At 38.5% G+C, this 18,788-nt stretch overlaps 1 protein-coding gene across 1 annotated transcript in view; it reads left to right on the top strand.

The window, feature by feature from the left end:
- Positions 1 to 18,788, top strand: part of COL6A6 (collagen type VI alpha 6 chain) — a 107,394-nt gene that overhangs the window by 13,074 nt on the left and 75,532 nt on the right. The window contains 6 exon segments of the mRNA XM_060098820.1: positions 941 to 1,510; positions 8,802 to 9,145; positions 9,229 to 9,307; positions 14,056 to 14,210; positions 16,966 to 17,058; positions 18,538 to 18,591. Coding sequence (XP_059954803.1) covers positions 941 to 1,510; positions 8,802 to 9,145; positions 9,229 to 9,307; positions 14,056 to 14,210; positions 16,966 to 17,058; positions 18,538 to 18,591 — 1,295 coding nt within the window.

Raw genomic sequence — 18,788 nt, 5'->3', positions numbered from 1 at the left:
ACTGTAGAAGTTGAAATTGAATTTTTATACTGAAAGTTTTATCTTGGGCACTGAAACAAAGGAATTTAATGAACTAACCAATTCCTGAAGGATCTGTTTACCCTATATTTTATCTCTTCCTTGCTTATCTCAGCTACAGGAATCTCAGACACTTTTAACATTTTCTGAGATTAAAATGAGAATTAATAAAGTTAGTTCAATGGTGAGCTCTCTGGGGAATTCAAGGAAATGATAATGCTTTCCAGAAGGCTAAGGAACACACATGAGCTCATGCCAAGCATAACTCATTCACTGGCAATGGCCTTTCACATTCTTGTTGTTAATTTGCTGTGTTAAGACAAGGGAAGCATCTCTAAGCCATAGTGCGTTGTTCAAAAACATTTTTCTCAAGTAGACATTTTTGCCTGTATATACCAGAAAGTGGGCTGATTAAGAAACAAACTGACTAGATATAGGTTGGAAGTCATGATTCTCAAAGCTCAATTTGCCCTAAGAAACTAGAAAAGCACTTATTGGCTCAAATGGCCAGCAAGGCCAAGCCAATAATACAGACCATCTGTCTCTTGTTTGCATCCCTAAATGGAGGTGTGTTTTTTCTTGCTATGCTGCTACTGTCACTGAGCTTGCTGGAAGTGTTAAAGCTAGATTGCAGGTGAGAGCAATATTTCTGTGGCACCACACCCATTTCTCTGATATCTCGGTGTGAGACCAAACGGAAAAGCCAAGAGAAGCCTAAAAGGACGTGGGAATTGTATATGCCTCATGCTGCCTTTATGACCAATTGTTTGTTTTTGTTTCCTCTCCAATTAATGGGACCACAGGGTGGCTTAAGCTAAGAAACCACCTTCAGAAATAGCATTTCTCTGTAGCTGGAAATGTTTGACTTCTGCTGGGTTAGAGAAAGAATAAAAATCTGATTTTGTTGCTGTGTACTTTGTAGATTGTGAAATTGAAAAAGTAGACCTTGTGTTCCTCATGGATGGTTCGAATAGCATTCATCCAGATGACTTCAAGAAGATGAAGAAATTCTTGGCATCTGTCGTTCAAGACTTCGATGTCAGTGTCAACAGAGTGCGTATAGGAGCTGCCCAGTTCAGCCACACCTACCAGCCGGAGTTTCCACTGGGAACTTTCATCGGCAAAAAGGAGATCTCCTTTCAGATTGAAAACATCCAGCAGATCTTTGGATACACGTACATTGGCTCTGCTCTCCGGCAGGTAGGGCACTACTTCCAGCCAGACATGGGCAGCCGGATCAACACAGGTACCCCGCAGGTGCTGCTGGTCCTCACAGATGGCCAGTCCCAAGACGAAGTGGCTCAGGCCGCCGAAGAGCTGAGACACAAAGGGATCAGCATTTACTCCGTGGGCATCGGGGATGTGGATGACCAGCAGCTCGTTCAGATCACTGGGACCGCTGATAAAAAACTGACAGTTCACAACTTTGACGAACTGAAAAAGATCAAGAAGAGGATCGTTCGCAACATCTGTACCTCGCGGAGTGAGAGCAGTGAGTATTGAAAGTGTCCTTCGTGTTTGTTCCTTCCCTGGGGCTGGTGGGAAAATGTAGCTTTGTGCCTCTGGATTTCAAACTTTTCACAGTTGTCAAGTAGTTTTTGTGACTTGTGGATTAAGAAACAGGATATTGGAGAGACTGTCCTTTTCTCTCCCCTTCTCCTGGGAGTACATGCCCCCTCTGTGAATGGGAACGCCTCAGCTTCCGAAGGTGTGAGGAGAAGGCCATTGTTTACACTCTGGCTGGTTTCAGAGACTGAGGAATGTGTCCCAAAGAAATGAACTATTTGACAGACTTGGGTTGCCTGGCAACGGGGCTGCCAAGTGCTGCCACAGGTAGGGAGGGAACATCCGTAGTGGTTTAGAGCTTTGTTATGAAACTTCACTGCAGAAGTTGGTAAATCTCTTCTTAAAAATTAGCACATTTTGACAATTTTCCAATAGATGGAAAGAAAGGTTTTCAAGGATAAATAACTTTTTCTATTTTTATAAAAGTTCTGATGGGGTTAGCTGTGATTCTGTATAACTACCTGTGGATTATAACTAACCCTGGACTTCCACTTGGGAGAGGAAGGCTACACGGTTGCTAAGAGGCAGCTCTGGAAATGGACAGTTAACTGGGCTGCAAATCCCCACTCCATGGCCATTTTTTCTTGGACAAAAATTTTTTAAACTTAACTTTTCTAAGTTTAAATTTTTCTCCTCTGTAAAATGTGAATGACAGAACACCTAGTTCAGAAGATCACTGTGAAGATGAAATGAGAAAATGCATATGTAACGTTACTTTGAATAAGCATGACACCTGGTATGCCATTATAAAGTCACTTCACTTTTTTCTACCGTTGACCCATTCAGTTTATTCATGGGGGTCAGCTCTTCCCTTGCCCTCAGTCACTTTCAGGAAATAAGTGAACCTCTTCTTGGTGATGAATATGTCCATCCCCGTGGAACTATTCAAACCTCATGCTCCGTGAAGGTTACTGTGCTTTCCCTGCCACAGCCACTCACCATGACAGAAGCAACTACACACGGTTGGCATTTTATCCATTGTTCCCCACCTCCCACTTCTGCCCCCTTCTCCCAGGCCCTGCCCTCTTCTTACTGACCATAGTTTCTGGCCTCTCCAGAATGGGTTGGGGAAGGGAGAGGAGCCAAAGAGATTCAGGAAAGTTCCTACTTGATGGCACTTTTCAGGACTTCATTTTCTCAGTAGCCCATGTCTAAAGCTGGGCCCATTTATGAATGTTTCAAAGACTTCCCCTCCTGCCCCCCACCCCCTCCACCCCCACCAAAGCACATTTGTCAGAGCATCACTGTCTCTCCACCATAGCTCCCTTGAGGACGGTGAGCATCTCTCAATTCCAGCTGTTCCCTTATGCCTTTCTCAGCCTCCGGGCATCTAGTGATGCCTCCAGCTTTATCTGCTGCCAGCTCTTTGCCCCTCCAGGTGGCCTTCTTGGATGGGAGATCAGAGGAGCCCAACACAGCTCTTTCTTACATGCAGCCATATCACCTCCATGGGAAACAATTACATGTCAATTTCCCCAGTAAATACTGGAAGTTCCAGCCCCCTGGTGTGGGTGCCTCTCCTTTGCAGAGAGCAGCGTGCCATTGTGTCTCATTCTTTAGAATTTCTAGGCTGTGTCATCTCCAAGTTACCTCTCAAATCTCCTCTCTCTTGGCTTAAAGAGGACGTTACCTCCTCTCCTTGTGTGTGTGTGTGTTTGTGGGGAGAGACCTCAGGGCACACCAACCATCCTCTCCAAAAGTGCTCCTCTAAACTCCAAGCTCAAACCTTTTATAAGACCCAGTGTGTGAGCCAAAGGTTAAGAGTCCTGTCATTGGTGAGGAATGATTGCCTTTGTAAATCTCACTCTACAATCCCCCCATACTTTGGAATGTGCCTGGTGACCTCAGCCAAACCTTCCACATGACTTTCCTTTTTCACATGAAATACCCATTTCCAATTATTAGGCAGAATATGATCCCGGGACCATCTAGTCTGTCCTAGAGTGGGTGAAAGAAAACCATGTGGAAAGTCAAAACAGCAGTCATGAATGTACGAATGAATGAATAAATAAATAAACAAACAAACAAATAAGGAAAGTACCCTATAAAGATAAACTTGAAGTGATTACTGTAGCAAACAAGAATGCACGAGGCCTTTGTAGCCAAGCCTGGGCTGAGGACTAATGAGGCTAGACTGATAAAGCTGATAAAGCTTCAAAAGCCTGTGCAAACATAGCAGAGAATACTAGCTCCTCTTAAATGATAAACCCCCAAATCAAGGAAATCAGACAGTAGCTTGGTGTGTCTCAAAGCAAACCAGGTTCAGAGCTTGAACATCCAGCTTTGCTTCTTATTAAAATATGCACCACTTTGGAGAGGTCACTCGCCTTTCTTACTTTTCTCATTTGTGCAGTTAAATCATCTCTGTTTCTCTGATTGTACTTAGGATTCAAGTTATGGGGCAGGATGGTCAGCTGCATGGAGATATGAGGGAAGAATCAGTATTTTTTTGTGCATCTGTGTAGGGTCAAGCATTTTAAAGTGTTTTAAATGCATTATCTCATTAAACTTCCAAACCCTCTGTGGTTTGATTTCATTCCAATTTATAAATGAGAAACTGGGGCTGTAAGGAATATTGGTAACCTGACCCAGATCATACGGGAGGCAACAAAGTAAGCAAATTTTGAAACCTAGGTCTGTCTGATTCCAACCCATTTGTGGGTTGTTAAATAAGCTGCCAGTTCTCTTGATATAATTGCTGTCTAGGTTATCTGATGCTTACATTATAAGTGATGAGCTTCAACAATTAATAGATGAAACTTATTAAGACATCATGGGTTTATATCTCAAAAGCTGCTGCTCCCTAAGGAAGCCACTCGCTGCTAAGCTGTCACTTCCGACAGCACAATCTAACACAATCTAACACTAACATTCTAACACAATCTAACACAATCTGGCATCACTCGACACCCTGGAGGTGGTGAAATAAGGTCATTCTGCGTAGGAGCACCAGACAGGCCTGGATCTGATTCCCATGTGCGAGATCCACCATAATAACTATGAGACCTCGGGCCAGCTTCTCTAAGTCACAGCTTCCCCTTCTGCAAAATGAGAATTAGAAGCATTTCTACTTATTGTGTTTCATAAGGACATGTGAGGAATGCATGGGAAGTGTGTATAAATGTTCAGCATGTCTTGGTAACTCTCACAGCATATTACAGAGGCTATCTTGAAGTGATCTCGTTAACACAGGTACATGGAGTGATGGGGTAGTTTAGTTCACAGAAGGACAATGTACCAAGAGTTTCTTGGTTCAGGAACTTTAATAGTTTAGCAACATTTCAGAACCATATTCCAATTTAATGCCTCAACATGCATCAAATTCCCCTAAACAACTAAACTCCAAAGCCTGTTTTCTTATCTTCATTCATGCTTATTCTCCTGATTTTTCTTGGAGTCTGCCTATTCTGACCACCCAAAGGAGACCCCAGGCAGTTTTCAGGATATGGACTTGCTGCCTTTTCTGGTGTGGAGCCGTGACTGGGTAGCAAAAGAATCGAGAGTACCTCTCATCTTTTGCATCATCATGGAAAATGAGTCAAAAAGGAGATTCAGCAAAAGGCCAGTCTGATGAAGATGAAGTAGACACCCCCTCAGGAATTGACTCAGGGAATGTGGGAAATATAAGGAAAAAATAGATGGCCATTTCCAAATTTTCTTGACAAGAATCTCTTTATATTCCTGTCTTAATGGCATTCTCTAGAAAGCAGAGCTTAAAGCACAGTTTATGTGCTAATACTCCAGTGGGAGTACAGTCCCAGGGAAGCAAGAGTGAGTGGAGGGAAGTGATACAGGAAAGAGAAAAGTACATACAAGATGTACATCGCCAAGCTAGCTACAGCTTTTGAGAAAGCATCACTGGTACGTTGGTCCTGCAGAACATCACCCAGGGAAGCCTCAGAACCACTGCACAGACCAGCCTATCAGGGGGAATAAAGGCCAGTTATCTGCCGGTTCCTTCCTATCTACTGCCTCTCGCTGGTCAGAGTTCACCCCATGGAGACTTACTCTCCCACCCTACTGCATCGTGCTATCCAGCCCTTTGGAAAACCAGATACGGGGTCAGCAGTGAGTTGTATCTGTGCTGAAGTAGTGGAAGGGGCCAGAGCTCCCGTGAGTTCAGCTGGGTTGGACGTGGGCACCAGAGTCATTGAGAAACTACAGCAGTGAGAATGATGATGGAGGCCTTGTCAAAGCCTGCCCACCCCCCATAGTGTGGGAGACCCAGTGATGGCGGCTGCCGAGGCTCTCCAGTGGACAAATGTCCAACTCCTGGGTGTGTGTGCGGCCGGGGCCGAGGGAGGGGGAAGGCAGAAGCAATCTGGGAGGTATATAAACTAGGTCTTGACCTAACTATATTTTCTAGATCGTTCGTTCTCTTTGTTTCATCTAAGATATCCCCTTCTTTCAAATCTCCAAAGAAATTTTTCTCTTATCCCAGCTAATAACAGTCAACAGCCTGACTTTGCCCTTTGCTCAAAAACTTTTGAGAAAAGGGGAAAAATCTCAAAAATCTGTCTTCTAATCTTAAAAATATACCTTACCATCTTGACAGTATTTCTTTATTTTCTTAAAAATTTTATTGAAGTGTAGTTGCTTTACAATGTTGTGTTCATTTCTGCTATACAGCAAAGTGATTCAGTCATACATACATATATATATATATATATTCTTTTTCGTATTCTTTTCCATTATGGTTTATTACAGGACATTGAATATAGTTCCCTGTGCTGTACAGTAGGTCCTTGTTGTTTATCTACTTTATATATAGTAGTTTGTATCTGCTAATCCAATTTATCCCTCCCCCATCCCCTTCCCCCTTTGGTAACCATAAGTTTGTTTTCTGTGTCTGTGAGTCTGTTTCATAAATATGTTCATTTGTTTGACAGTATTTCTTAATACTAAAAATCTGCCATCATTAACTCCAATTAAGGACTTTCTTTATAAGTCAGATAATTAAAATCAGCTTTGGGGTTTAGCAGGAGACCATTACTGTCTAGTTCAATCCTATTTTTTTCTGTTCTTTTGTATTTTTATTTTGAAATATATAATCTTCTTATTTTTATAGACAAGAAAATTAATGCCCGGAGAGGTTAAGAGATTTGGCAGAAGTTACTTGGTAGTAACGCAGAAGTGACCTGTATAAGACTAAAACTTAACTCTGCCTCCCCAGTCCAGGGTTTCACACTGCTATTTGGCAAATTCTCAGAGTACTAGTTTACTTGTGTTTATCACCCTCTGTAGCCAGTCCCATGGATTACCTTCTTAATTTCCCTTGCATTTATTACCCCCTTTTGATTCCCACTCCTGCTATTCTATTGATACTACAATCCTTCATTATTTCTCTTTGGAAATCCACTTTTAGCCTTTTTCCTAGCCCACTTCCAAAATCATCCCTGCCTCTTCAAAGGCCTCTTGATTTGAGGGCAGATGTCCTGCAGAGTCTGCAAGGCCATTCCATGACTTGCATGGCCCACTCCCTCTAACTGTATGTAATTGTAGACATATGACTGCCACTTCTGGACTTGTTCCCCAAATTCCGTTCCTTTAATCACATTATCATGGACTTATTTGTCAATTTGAATTAGTTAAATAAACACCAGGAACTTGTTTACTAGAGTTTATAATCTCAGTAATCTAGACAAAAAGTTAAAATGCTTTATTTTTAAAGGGGACAGTTTTCAGGAACACTCAATGACATTTTGGCATATTTGTCAATGTTTGTTTTTTCACAAGAGACTGTTTTCCTTGAAGGCAGTAATGTGTTTTGGTGAATGAATGGTTTTCTGTTCAGGTATTAAAACAATGTTCATCCAAGAGTGAAACTTTCAATCTCAAAATAGAAATGAAAGGATATAGATTTAAGAGGAAGTTTGGAAAGGACATATTCGAGTGCTTCCTTCTGACTAGTTTCTTTCTTTTTATCTCACTTTCTGAGTATTGGAGAAGACATTTTCCAATTAAGTACAGTAAACTAAGGAAACTCACCTTTCAGATGTTTTGGTGACTTTGATTTACCTCAGATGTCGTGGTGAAAATTGATTATCAAATAAGGTTTCTTCTCCCTCACCCAACTCTTTTATCATTAAAAGTGAATCAAGTTCCTGTCCCTTGTTTTAAGAACTGAAACTGATATTTTGGTTTCAAAGACTTGCAAATGCCCAACTGACCAGTGTGTCTGGAAGGCGGGCATTGGTCTACACAACAAATATCTGAAAAACTGCTTCTCTAAATAATGCAAATTAAAAATAAACATCCCTATGCCTTATTTTACCAAGCAAGCTGTGTGTGTGTGGAACTTGCTGGAGAAGTTTGAAGTTTCTAGTCAACCTAAAAGTTCTTGAAAAAAGAGTGTATATGTCATAGGATTTTACCCTTCTCATTATCTTCCTGTTAGGAGGCTCAGCTTAAAATTTCAAGCCCTTGCAGTTTCTCCAGTGCTTAAATGTCTCTAGAGTTAATAAGGATGAGAGCAAAGCACTTTAAACGCAATGCTTCTCTAAGTATTTCTTAAACTCCAAAATAGCAGTTGGCTTTGGCTTCCTGAGTGGCTGAGCTCTGAGCACAAAGCCATCTTTGACACGATTGAATATGGGTAATTTGGTACCCAGTTTCTTCACTTGAAGGACTTCAACCAAGCAAGATCTCAAAGGGTCTCACTGAGTCTCTATTTTTCTTTCTACTTTTTCTTTTCTGAGTGGATGTTAGGAGACAAAAAGAGGAATCAAAGATTCTTTTCAGAAAGATAAATCATCAAAATCATTCCTTTAGGAGTCTTTTGTGATTTATTATTTCTAAATTACTTTCTCTACTCAAATGTTTTTATATTTCCCTTATAATTATAATTTAATATTTGTTGAATGACCTCAGTTATAATGGCATGATATGGATTTCCTATTTTAGACTGTTAATATTTCCACAACATATTTCAACTATTTAAGTGACTATATAGCTTTTTCAATGGACACAATGAAATCTTTCAGAACTTCATTATAGAATCATCTAGATTTTATAGATGCTAAAAAAATAACACTTTAACAGGTTGTGAAAGAGTGATTCTGAGCCTCTTCCATTATTCACTCATGTTCTTTCTTTTTTTCCAACTTTATAACTGGGACAGAAAGAAGAATTCCAAGTCCCGTGATTCAGACATGACATCCAAGTCGAATAAAGCTATTTGTTAGTCTAATAAGATATGCTTTTCCCTTGAATCCTAGATTGCTTTGTGGACATTGTGGTGGGATTTGACATCTCAACTCAGCAGAATGGGCAGACTTTGCTTGAAGGTCAGTCTTGGATGGAAACTTACCTTCAAGACATCTTACGTGCCATCGGGTCCCTCAGTGGGGTAAGCTGTGAGGTGGGCACAGAGACTCAGGTTAGTGTGGCTTTTCAAGTGACCAATGCCATGGAAAAATATTCCCCCAAGTTTGAGATCTACAGTGAAAACATACTGGACAGCTTGAAGAATGTAACAGTTAAAAGACCATCTCTTCTCAACGTAAACCTCTTGAGTTCTCTGTGGGGTGCATTTCAGAATAAATCAGCTGCTCGGGGAAAGGTAACTTGGTTTTATTTTATTTATTTGTCTTTGGTGCAATGACTTCCTTTTTACTCATTTTTCTTTTTTGAATACTTTCCTAGGTGGTTCTCTTATTTTCAGATGGATTGGATGATGATGTTGAAAAACTTGAACAAAAATCTGATGAACTTAGAAAAGAAGGTACCAAGCATGGGGAGGACTGGGAAAGGAGTGTTGATGAACTTTATAATCTCAAAACTCAATTCTAACTCTTACATTTCCAGACGCTCAAATATCACTGAATTTGCCAGCCTCTCCACTCTGGATGCACTTGGCAGAGCAAATGAGCTCTCACAGCATTTTAGCCCCTACTTTTTCTTCTCCCCATATGAAACAGCACTGAATACAGTGTCCTATCCTTTCTCTCATATTACTTTATTTCTTCTTCCTAAGCTTTCCTGGAGGATGTTCCTGTCTCCCTTGCCCCGCATTATCTAATATTGCTATGTCTTTAGTGTCAGTAGAAGTGAACCATGTATATTTCTCCTTGATTAAGGAATGGGAGAGTTGGATTATTTTCTTCTAACACTCTTAAAGTTTCCAGAGTTACAAGCAGTGTTGGACAAGTTTACTCATGTTTCGGGACTTGATAATCAGTTCCTTCCTTCAGATAACAGATGGACCAACTATGGTGTTTATGAGTTTGTAAAGCTCTGGCACCAGGATTTCGGCTTTAGAAACCAATGTCCATTCTGACTCATTGTCAGTTCATACTAAAATATGGATCTGTGGAAGAAAAATGCATTCACATGTTCCGGTTTGACTGAAAATAGAAATAATTTTTTATAAGTGGATGTAACTGGTACTCCACCCAGACCCCTTTACAGACAGCTTCCCCCATCCTCCAACTGCTAACACATTACCCACAGGTTCCCCTTTCTCTGAGGAACTGCCCTTTGCCAGTGGGAGCCACCTTACCTGGAATGTTACTCCCCATCCCACCCCTGGGCAGCAGGTAGAGTACAGGGACTGGGACCTTTGCCTCAAAATGGCACCAGTTGCGTAGTGTAACTCATGCTCCAGAGTTCCCAAGGGATCAGGATGACGCTAGATGTTAGCTGAAACACTGTCTTGCTCAGATCCTTCCCCAGCCCTACCCTGCTTACGTTTGTCCCCTTCTTTCAGAGTGCTTCCTCAATAAATTGTATGTGTCCAAATTGCTATCTCAGGCTCTGCTTCTAGGGAATTTAGCCTAAGACATCTGTCTCCCAGGTTAACTATTAGAGGCTGATTAGATTTTGTCTTTTCTGTCTGGTTCTCTTTCCTCCATCTTACACAAATTGCTGAATTCACTGAATTCACAACTGAAGAGTAAGAATTTTTATTTTATTTACTAAATCTGCTTCCCTTTATTCTGTCAAGTCTTGGCTTTTTTTCCTGATCTGAGGTGGAGATATAAATGAAGACTGAGAACAGGACCCTAGAGTAGGGTTTTTTCAATTTCAGCTTTTCTTTTGTGGGGGAAAGATGTTTCTCTTGCAGACAGCATCAGAGTTTTCTCCAGGAAGTTTCTCTTGGAACACCCAGATTTCTAAGACCAATCTTCTTTCTTCCAACTCCCAAGGAAAAACTAGTAAATGAGTTTCAACTTCAGAAGCTAGATTTTGAATATCCTCAGAAATTTAGAATCTTTTTTCAATATTCAAAAATCAATTATATTTCCAAATGCAAATGAAAAACTGGAAAACAAAATTTAAAAAGCCATTTACAATGTACACACAACGTGAAATACCGAGGTATACATTTAACAAAATATACTTGTTTGTTTACTGAAAATTACTAAACAATGATAAAAAGACGCAATATCATTAAATTTCAATTCTCTCCAAACAAATCTATAGATTCAATTAAATTGCAGTCAAAATCATAGCAGGATACTTGTTAATCTAGAAAAGCTGGTTCAAAATGTATGTGGAAATGCAAAGAAGCCAAAATAGCCAAAACAACTTTGAAAAAGAGGCAAAAGTTGGAGGACTCACACTAGCTACAAGCTTTGAATGGGAAAGATAAAGGGGTGTGGGCCATAATGTTCTTTGGAAAGTGTCCAATGTCTCTCAATAGGAACAAAGAGCACCTCTGGCTCTGGCTTCCCTTATCTAAATATAGACAATTTCAGTTGATGCTGGGCCCTATGACCTGTTAACCCAGGAGATCCTCCCTAACTTGAGGCCCAGAATCTATACATGTAAACTGTGCCATCACTGTGGAACAAGAGGAGACCAGGAGAAAAGTATCCTCAGTGACGGATATCACTTTAATCCATGTGGATTGGGGTATGAATCAGTTTCTTCATTTAAAAAAATCCAGTACTCTAGAATCTTCTCAGTGATTCTTTATTCTCCCAATTTTTGAAATCTTTTCTTTCTTAATTCATTTTTTAGGAATTGAAGACACTTTTTAAGATCATATGACCCATGTACTGGATGAGTCTGAAAGGATCAAGTCCTCCATCCTGAGAAAAGCATTACAAATTATAGTTATATGCATATTTTCTGCAAATAAACAATCCCATGGTTCTCATAACTCTTATTAAACTTTTACATTTCCTGGAACCTATAAGAAAAATCAGATGTGAGATCTTTTTCCCTTATAGATAGACCCACTGGCATGCCTTCTTTTCATCATTAAACTCCAGCTGATGAACTCAGCATTCCTCATTGCCTCTCCCAGCCCTCATCGCTCTTCTCCCCATCCTTCTCACTCTTGGAAGAGTGACAAGCTGTCTTTGTTTGCTTGAGACAAGCCAGAGACTGTCAGCACTAAAACCAGGAAAGTTCAGGCAAACCAGGACAAGTTGGTCACCTTACTCTTTGGTGATTCTTCCTTTATTCCGCTTCAGCAACCACACTGCATCTCTTAGAACTTGAGCCTCCCCACTGTGTCCCTGAAGCTGCGTTCTCTTCATTCTCCTCTTCCTCTCAGTCATACTTCTATCATATAAGAAGGCACTCTTAACTCTGCCAAGTCCTTGAACATTCTTTATCTATTCTGGGCCATTGATTTTTAAGTCCCATCCAAAGAATTCTTCACCTATCCCTAATAAAATGAGAAAAGTTATGCCAATATAGTCATGTTTTCATAAAACTAAATTTATTCAACTTTAGGACTGCTCTTTATTATTATGTCCTTAGTTCATTTTTGTTATTAAAATGTACTCTGAGTGTAGGCATTGGAGTCAGGCTGTCTGGGGTAAACCTTTGCTTGTTTGTAAAATAGAGCTGTAATCGCACTTACCTATAATGTTGTGCTTGTATCTTACAAATAAGATAATGCATGTAAAGCACTGAGGCAACTTCCAGGCACATAGTAATTATTAATAAATGAGAGCACAGTTGTTGCCATGGTTACCTCCACCCTAATGATTGCCAGGTTTATTACTATCATCATTTAATGTCCTTACTTTGCAAAATAAGTCAAACTTTTGTTAGTCTCTAAAAGCTTTATTTGAAGTATTCTATAAACTTCCAAGCCTATGAGCCACAGCTCTGGTTAGTTATATGACATTTGTTCCTGATTGCCTGACAAGAGGTCCTTTACTGTCTCTTTTATCTATAATTCCAACTGGATTGTCATTTAGAGCTATGCTTCTCAAACTTTAATGTGCATATGAATCACCTGGGGATTTTATTAAAATACAGATTCTGATTCTGTGGGTCTAAGGTGGGGCCTGAGATTCTGTACTTCTGATAAGCTTCCGGGTGAAGGCAGTGCTGCTGCTTCAAGGATCCCCCCTTCAAGTGACAAAACTTTAGAATACTTCCTTTCTTGACATATGAATTCCTCTGTGCTTTAGCATGCTCTATGGACTCTTCATTATTATTATTATTATTATTATTATTATTATTATTATTATTATAGAAGTATAGTTGATTTAAAATGTGTTAGTCTCTGGTGTACAGCAAAGTGATTTAGATATATATAGATACAGATATATAGATATATTCTTTTTCAGATTCTTTTCCATAATGGTTTATTACAGGATATTGGATATAATTCCCTGTGCTATACAGTAGGACCTTAATGTTTATCTATTTTATATACAGAAGTTTTTATCTGTTAATCCCAAACCCCTAATTTATCCCTCCCCCACCCCCTTTCCCCTTTGGTAACCATAAATTTGTTTTCTATGTCTGTGAGTCTGTTTCTGTTTTGTAAATAAGTTCATTTGTATCATATTTTAGATTCCACATATAAGTGATATCATATGGTATTTGTCTTTCTCTTTCTGACTTCACTTACTATGATAATCTCTAGGTCCATCCATGTTGCTATAAATGGCATTATTTCATTCTTTTTTATGGCTGAATAATATTCCATTGTATGTATATATACCACATCTTCTTTATGTCATTCATCTGTTGATGGACATTTACGTTGCTTCCATGTCTTGGCTATTGTGCTGCTATGAACATTGGGGTGCATGTATCTTTTTGAATTAGAGTTTTCTCCAGATATATGCCCAGGAGTGGGATTGTTGGATCATATGGTAGCTCTATTTTTAGTTTTTTGAAGAACCTCCATACTGTTTTCCATAGTGGCTGCATCAATGTACATTCCAACCAACAATGTAGGAGGGTTCCCTTTTCTCTGTGGACTCTCTTAAACTCACTATCTTACTTCATATCATCAGAGAACTCAAGGATCTGTGATAATTTATTATATAAATTATTCTCCAATTTACTTTGTTTTGAAAAATGGAATTCCTTTTGTTCTCTGATGATGGTCTTGTCACTTGACAGTTTTACAGTGTGTGGTTGGGGGAAGTGGACAGTAAAATGAGTGTTCCTCTTGCAACTGGTTTCCTGGAATAACAACTTAGATACATATGCAAAAAAGATTAAAGTAACCAAACTTCCCTCACCTGGAGAATTGTCAACTGTGTTGGCTAGGCCTGAATGCCCTCATCACAGTTGCTCTGGATGGAGTCACCAATTCCAATGACCTGGCTGACCTTCTCAACATTGAATTTGGGAAAAGATTTGAGTACAGGACACAGCTCACTCTTGGGATGAGGGATCTTGGGAGCCGACTGTCAAAGCACCTGGTAAGTTATTCAGAAAAAGCTGGTGAGTTTAAACTTTCTATTTGTTTTGTATATAGGCTTCATATTTAGGCTTATGAATTTGAACTAGTTTTGTTCATTTGGGAGTGAAGTCAGGCTTTTCTGATTTTGTGCAAAGCCCAAATAAGAGGGTGTTTTGAAAGAAATGTAATATAGTAGAGAGACGTCAAAGCATGTTTCTTTTTGTTGTTGTTATTTATTTATTTATTGAAATATAGTTTATTTACAATGTCGTATTAATTTCAGGTTACAGCAAAGTGATTCAGTTTATATATATATGTATATATATATATATATATATATATATATATATGTATATATATATATATATATACATATATATATATATTCTTTTCAGATTCTTTTCCTTTATAGGTTATTACAAAGTATTGAGTATAGTTCCCTGTGCTATACAGTAGGTCCTTGTTGGTTATCTATTTTATATATAGTATGTATATGTTAATCTCAAACTCATAATTTATCCTCCCCCCCCCCCACTTTCCCCTTTGGTAACCATAAGTTTGTTTCCTATGTCTGAAAGCATGTTTAATTTATATGCTTGGCAAAAAAAAAAAAGAAGAAGACAAAGAAAGAAGAAGAAACTAAATAGCACCTACAGTCTTGCCCAAATTACAGTCAATAAACATAAGCGCCCAAGAGTGTCTGACCAGTAGGGGTGACTCGGCTGCTCCCTCAGCCAGCCAGTTTTCACATCCCTTTTAGATCCTAAGTGCCATGACTCACCAAACAGAATATCATTCTTCTGTTTAAGATGTGTGTTTTCTATATAAAATAGATATCTAATAAGAGCCTGCTGTATAGCGCAGGGAACTCTACTCTGAAGATTCTTTTCTATGGGAAAAGAATCTTAAAAGGAATGGATATATGTATATGTATAACTGATTCACTTTGCTGTACACCTGAAACTAACACAACGTTGTAAATCAACTCTACTCCAATAAAAATTTAAAAAGATGTGTGTTTTCTCTGCAACATGGCCTGTGAACAAGAGCCGAATCCACTGAGAGTTCAAGTAAGAAAAGAGTATCTCTATCCAATCTTGGAAGAAAAACTAGTGATGTGATGATAGACCTCTTGTGATGTACTTTAGAATGAAAAGTTTTTTAAAGGTTGTCTTGACTGACGGAGATTTTTGCTTTATGATCTATTGTTAGAACCTAACACCTAGATAAGATGCATCATAATCCTATTTCTTTCAGAAACATACAAGAATTCAACTAGCTTGGTGAAATATTACCAAGATATCTAGCACTACTTTCACCTTTAATGAATGGCTGATAATTTGTAATTTGCTGATAATTTATAAAATCTGTAATCAGCATATCAAGACACTTTCCAATAAGGTGCTAGCTCCTGCTACTTTCTGCCTATAGAGTTTGTATATAGATATGTGACAGTGTGTTCAGTGTAGTAATTATGTAAAAATAATTACTTAGAGAATATGGAAGTTTTGTTGTAATTCCTTTCTACATGGGAAGATGGTGTCTACTTTACAAAAAAATTTTTGTGTCTACTACTCTTTGAAATGTGTAATTTCAAATTGGTAATCCATAGAGGGAGGAAGTTATTCTTCAAACAAGCCTATCACTTTTTAGATATCACATAAATGCAACACTGTATAAGAAAATTTTAATTGTAGAAATAACCAGTTTTAATGTTAATAGTAAAAGAGTTGATGCTGTAGGATTTTAGTGATGCAAAGAAAATTGATATCATCTAACATGAAATCACAGAATCCATTTTGTTGTTGTTATTTGGTTTCACACATTTCAAGTTTTATTGGGTTTTCAGGGGAAATAAACGGAGAGTTTTCTAATGTCAGAAAAGAAACATTATATAATAAGAAATAATTAAAGAGGGGAAGTTGCTAAGTGATTATAACAAAAGATTTTCATTTTTCGTCACACTAGAATTTTGATAGGAAACTTCTCAACACAAAGATTGATTCTACCCCACTAAGGCAAAACATAGTATTTATTGCAAGCAGAATTTTCATAAAAATAAATCTTGTGGGTTAATTATAAAAATGCAGTGGAATATGTCCATTTTTTAGGGGATGACTAACTAGGTGCAGGATGAAATTCACTCAAATTTTTTTGCCAAAGAAACATTTTTTGGGAACCAGACTATAAAATGTGACCAGAGTATAAAATCTCTTCACGTGCCCACCCTCTACAGCAAGTGCTTCTGAAATGTTGAACATGTAATTGGTGTCTTTGAAATCCTGTCCCACACAAACTGTTCTGGAAGTGTTGACCATTGAACTCCATGCCAAGCAGTGTGACATTGGACACTGTCTATATCCTCTGGCATACAAAAATTTCACAAAACAGGAAAAGGAGAAAACAGCATGTATTCATTCTATTGAACAAAATATTAGGGGTAGAATTATATAGGGTAATTAACAATACCATGGTCAGTACTGGGATGGTGTGGGCACAGGAGATCTCATTAATAAATCAGTGTGCAATGAATTGGCCATGGCTAAACTGATGCCTTTTTGAGAACACAAAACGTCTTTGAGTTGATTCTGAATTCCTTGTATGGTGCAGATCACAGAAGGAAAGATGGAAGGTAAAGAATGTCACCTGCATCCTCTCCAGAGCACTGTCACTTGAGTGGTGAACAGGCTTCTCAGATCACATCCCTGAACTTGTGTGGTGTGTGATTTGGGAAGCGATGCCACCAAATGTAATGTATTCCTACCCTCCCCAAGGTCAGTGTTGCAGAAAGGACATGCTGCTGTTTATTCTGCAAGTGCATTGGAGAAGATGGCACAGTGGGAGACCCTGGACCAGCAGGGAAAAAGGTAATTTTAGTTACAATCATGGCTTACTTTATTTGAATACAATACGTTTTTCAGACCCAAGTTTAGGTAGAAATAAGGAATGTTTTTAGCTTCTAAGTAGAAGCTCCTCTTCTTATATGTCATACTCCTCTTCTTATCATACTCTTCTTCTTATATGTCAAATTAGCTTTTTCTTGGCTTTCTAAATTGGATACTTTAAAAAAACTTTCTATACAAGTATCAAGAGAAAAACTGCAGAGATCATTGATTATCCAGTGTTCTGGCAGTGATGACCGTGATGCAGAAAAACAAACTGTGATCTCTCATGTTGAATAATGAAAACCTCCTGAATACTGACTGGTTATTTCCATTTCCACTTTTAATGGAAGCAGAGGAATTTAAATAAAGTAGGGAATAGGTTGTGCAGTCTGCTGAAAAGCTAGATCAGATCACCCTGTCATAGCAAGACACACTAAGATGTTTCATTCAGCTCTAGCCAGACCAAAATGTTGCCAAGTAAAACAGGCCAAGCATAAAAACAATAACTAACAACAGATTCGTGTATTTCCTAACCCAAAGAAGTTGATGTATCCTTATGTAAAAATATGATTTGGGGCTTGAGGAAATGTTCAAATATGTATAAACATACTATGGGTGTGTTTAACAATTTCAATACTGCTTATTTACAAGTGTGTTTGATTTTTGAATAATTTATAGATAGCACTATAGCTTTCAAATCACCATAGCTGTCTCTCTGAAGAAAGCTTTTAGACTAATTTTTTCCTGAATGCTTTGATTTCATGTAAAGAGAATGACAGAATTTTTAAATTATTTATTTATTTATTTATTTTTTAATTTATTTTTATTTATTTATTTGGTTGCACTGGGTCTTAGTTGTGGCAGGTGGGCCCCTTAGCTGTGGCATGCAGACTCTTAGTTGCGACATGCATGTGGGATCTAGTTCCCTGACCAGGGATCAAATCCAGCCCCCCTGCATTGGGAGCATGCAATCTTACCCACTGCACCAACAGTGAAGTCCCAAGAATGGTAGAATTTTTTTTAAACAGGTCTCAGAAAATAACAATGGAAAGAAATGTGTGTAGTCTATTTTATGTGTAGCATAAATCCTCAAAAAGAACTTTTTAATGAAAAGAGGATAATTCTAGTCTGTCAGAGGCAAATATAGCTGTATTCATTTGAACGCTTGTCTAGGAAAAAAAAAAAAAAAACTCCAGCTCTATATATAACACCTGAGAGAGTTATGGAAAATATTATGATTCACACACACACACACACCCTTGAGTTATCTGGATACTTGTCTCAAAATTCCATTTATTTTTATGTGTATAAATGCAGCTTAAGTTGTGGAGGGGGAACCATTTTTTTCAAACTCATACTATTCTACATAAAGTAAAACTGTAAAGTTGAAGAATTTTGCTTGATTACCTCTGGTTTTTGGTCTATGGAGTGCTAATGTATCCTTCCTTTCCTTATTTCCAGGGACCCCCAGGTTTTAAAGGCAGTGAAGGCTACCCGGGAGAGGAGGGCATTGCTGTAAGTCAAGGTTTTTTCCAGCTCCATTTATTCCTAAGAACATGTCTATAATATGAAATCATTTGTGTCAATTCAGAAGGAAGCAAGAAAAGTCAAGTTCTAAGGATTCATAGGCAAAGTCTGAGGTCTTTCCTAATCTTCATCAGGCTTCTGGTTGTCACAAGTGTTTTATTAACCTACTGTCTCCTCTTTGACTA

Source organism: Mesoplodon densirostris, chromosome 5 (genome assembly GCF_025265405.1).
Source record: "Mesoplodon densirostris isolate mMesDen1 chromosome 5, mMesDen1 primary haplotype, whole genome shotgun sequence".
Taxonomy (NCBI): Eukaryota; Metazoa; Chordata; class Mammalia; order Artiodactyla; family Ziphiidae; genus Mesoplodon; species Mesoplodon densirostris.
Note: the sequence above shows the minus strand (reverse complement) of the source record. Positions and strands in the feature narration are given on the sequence as shown.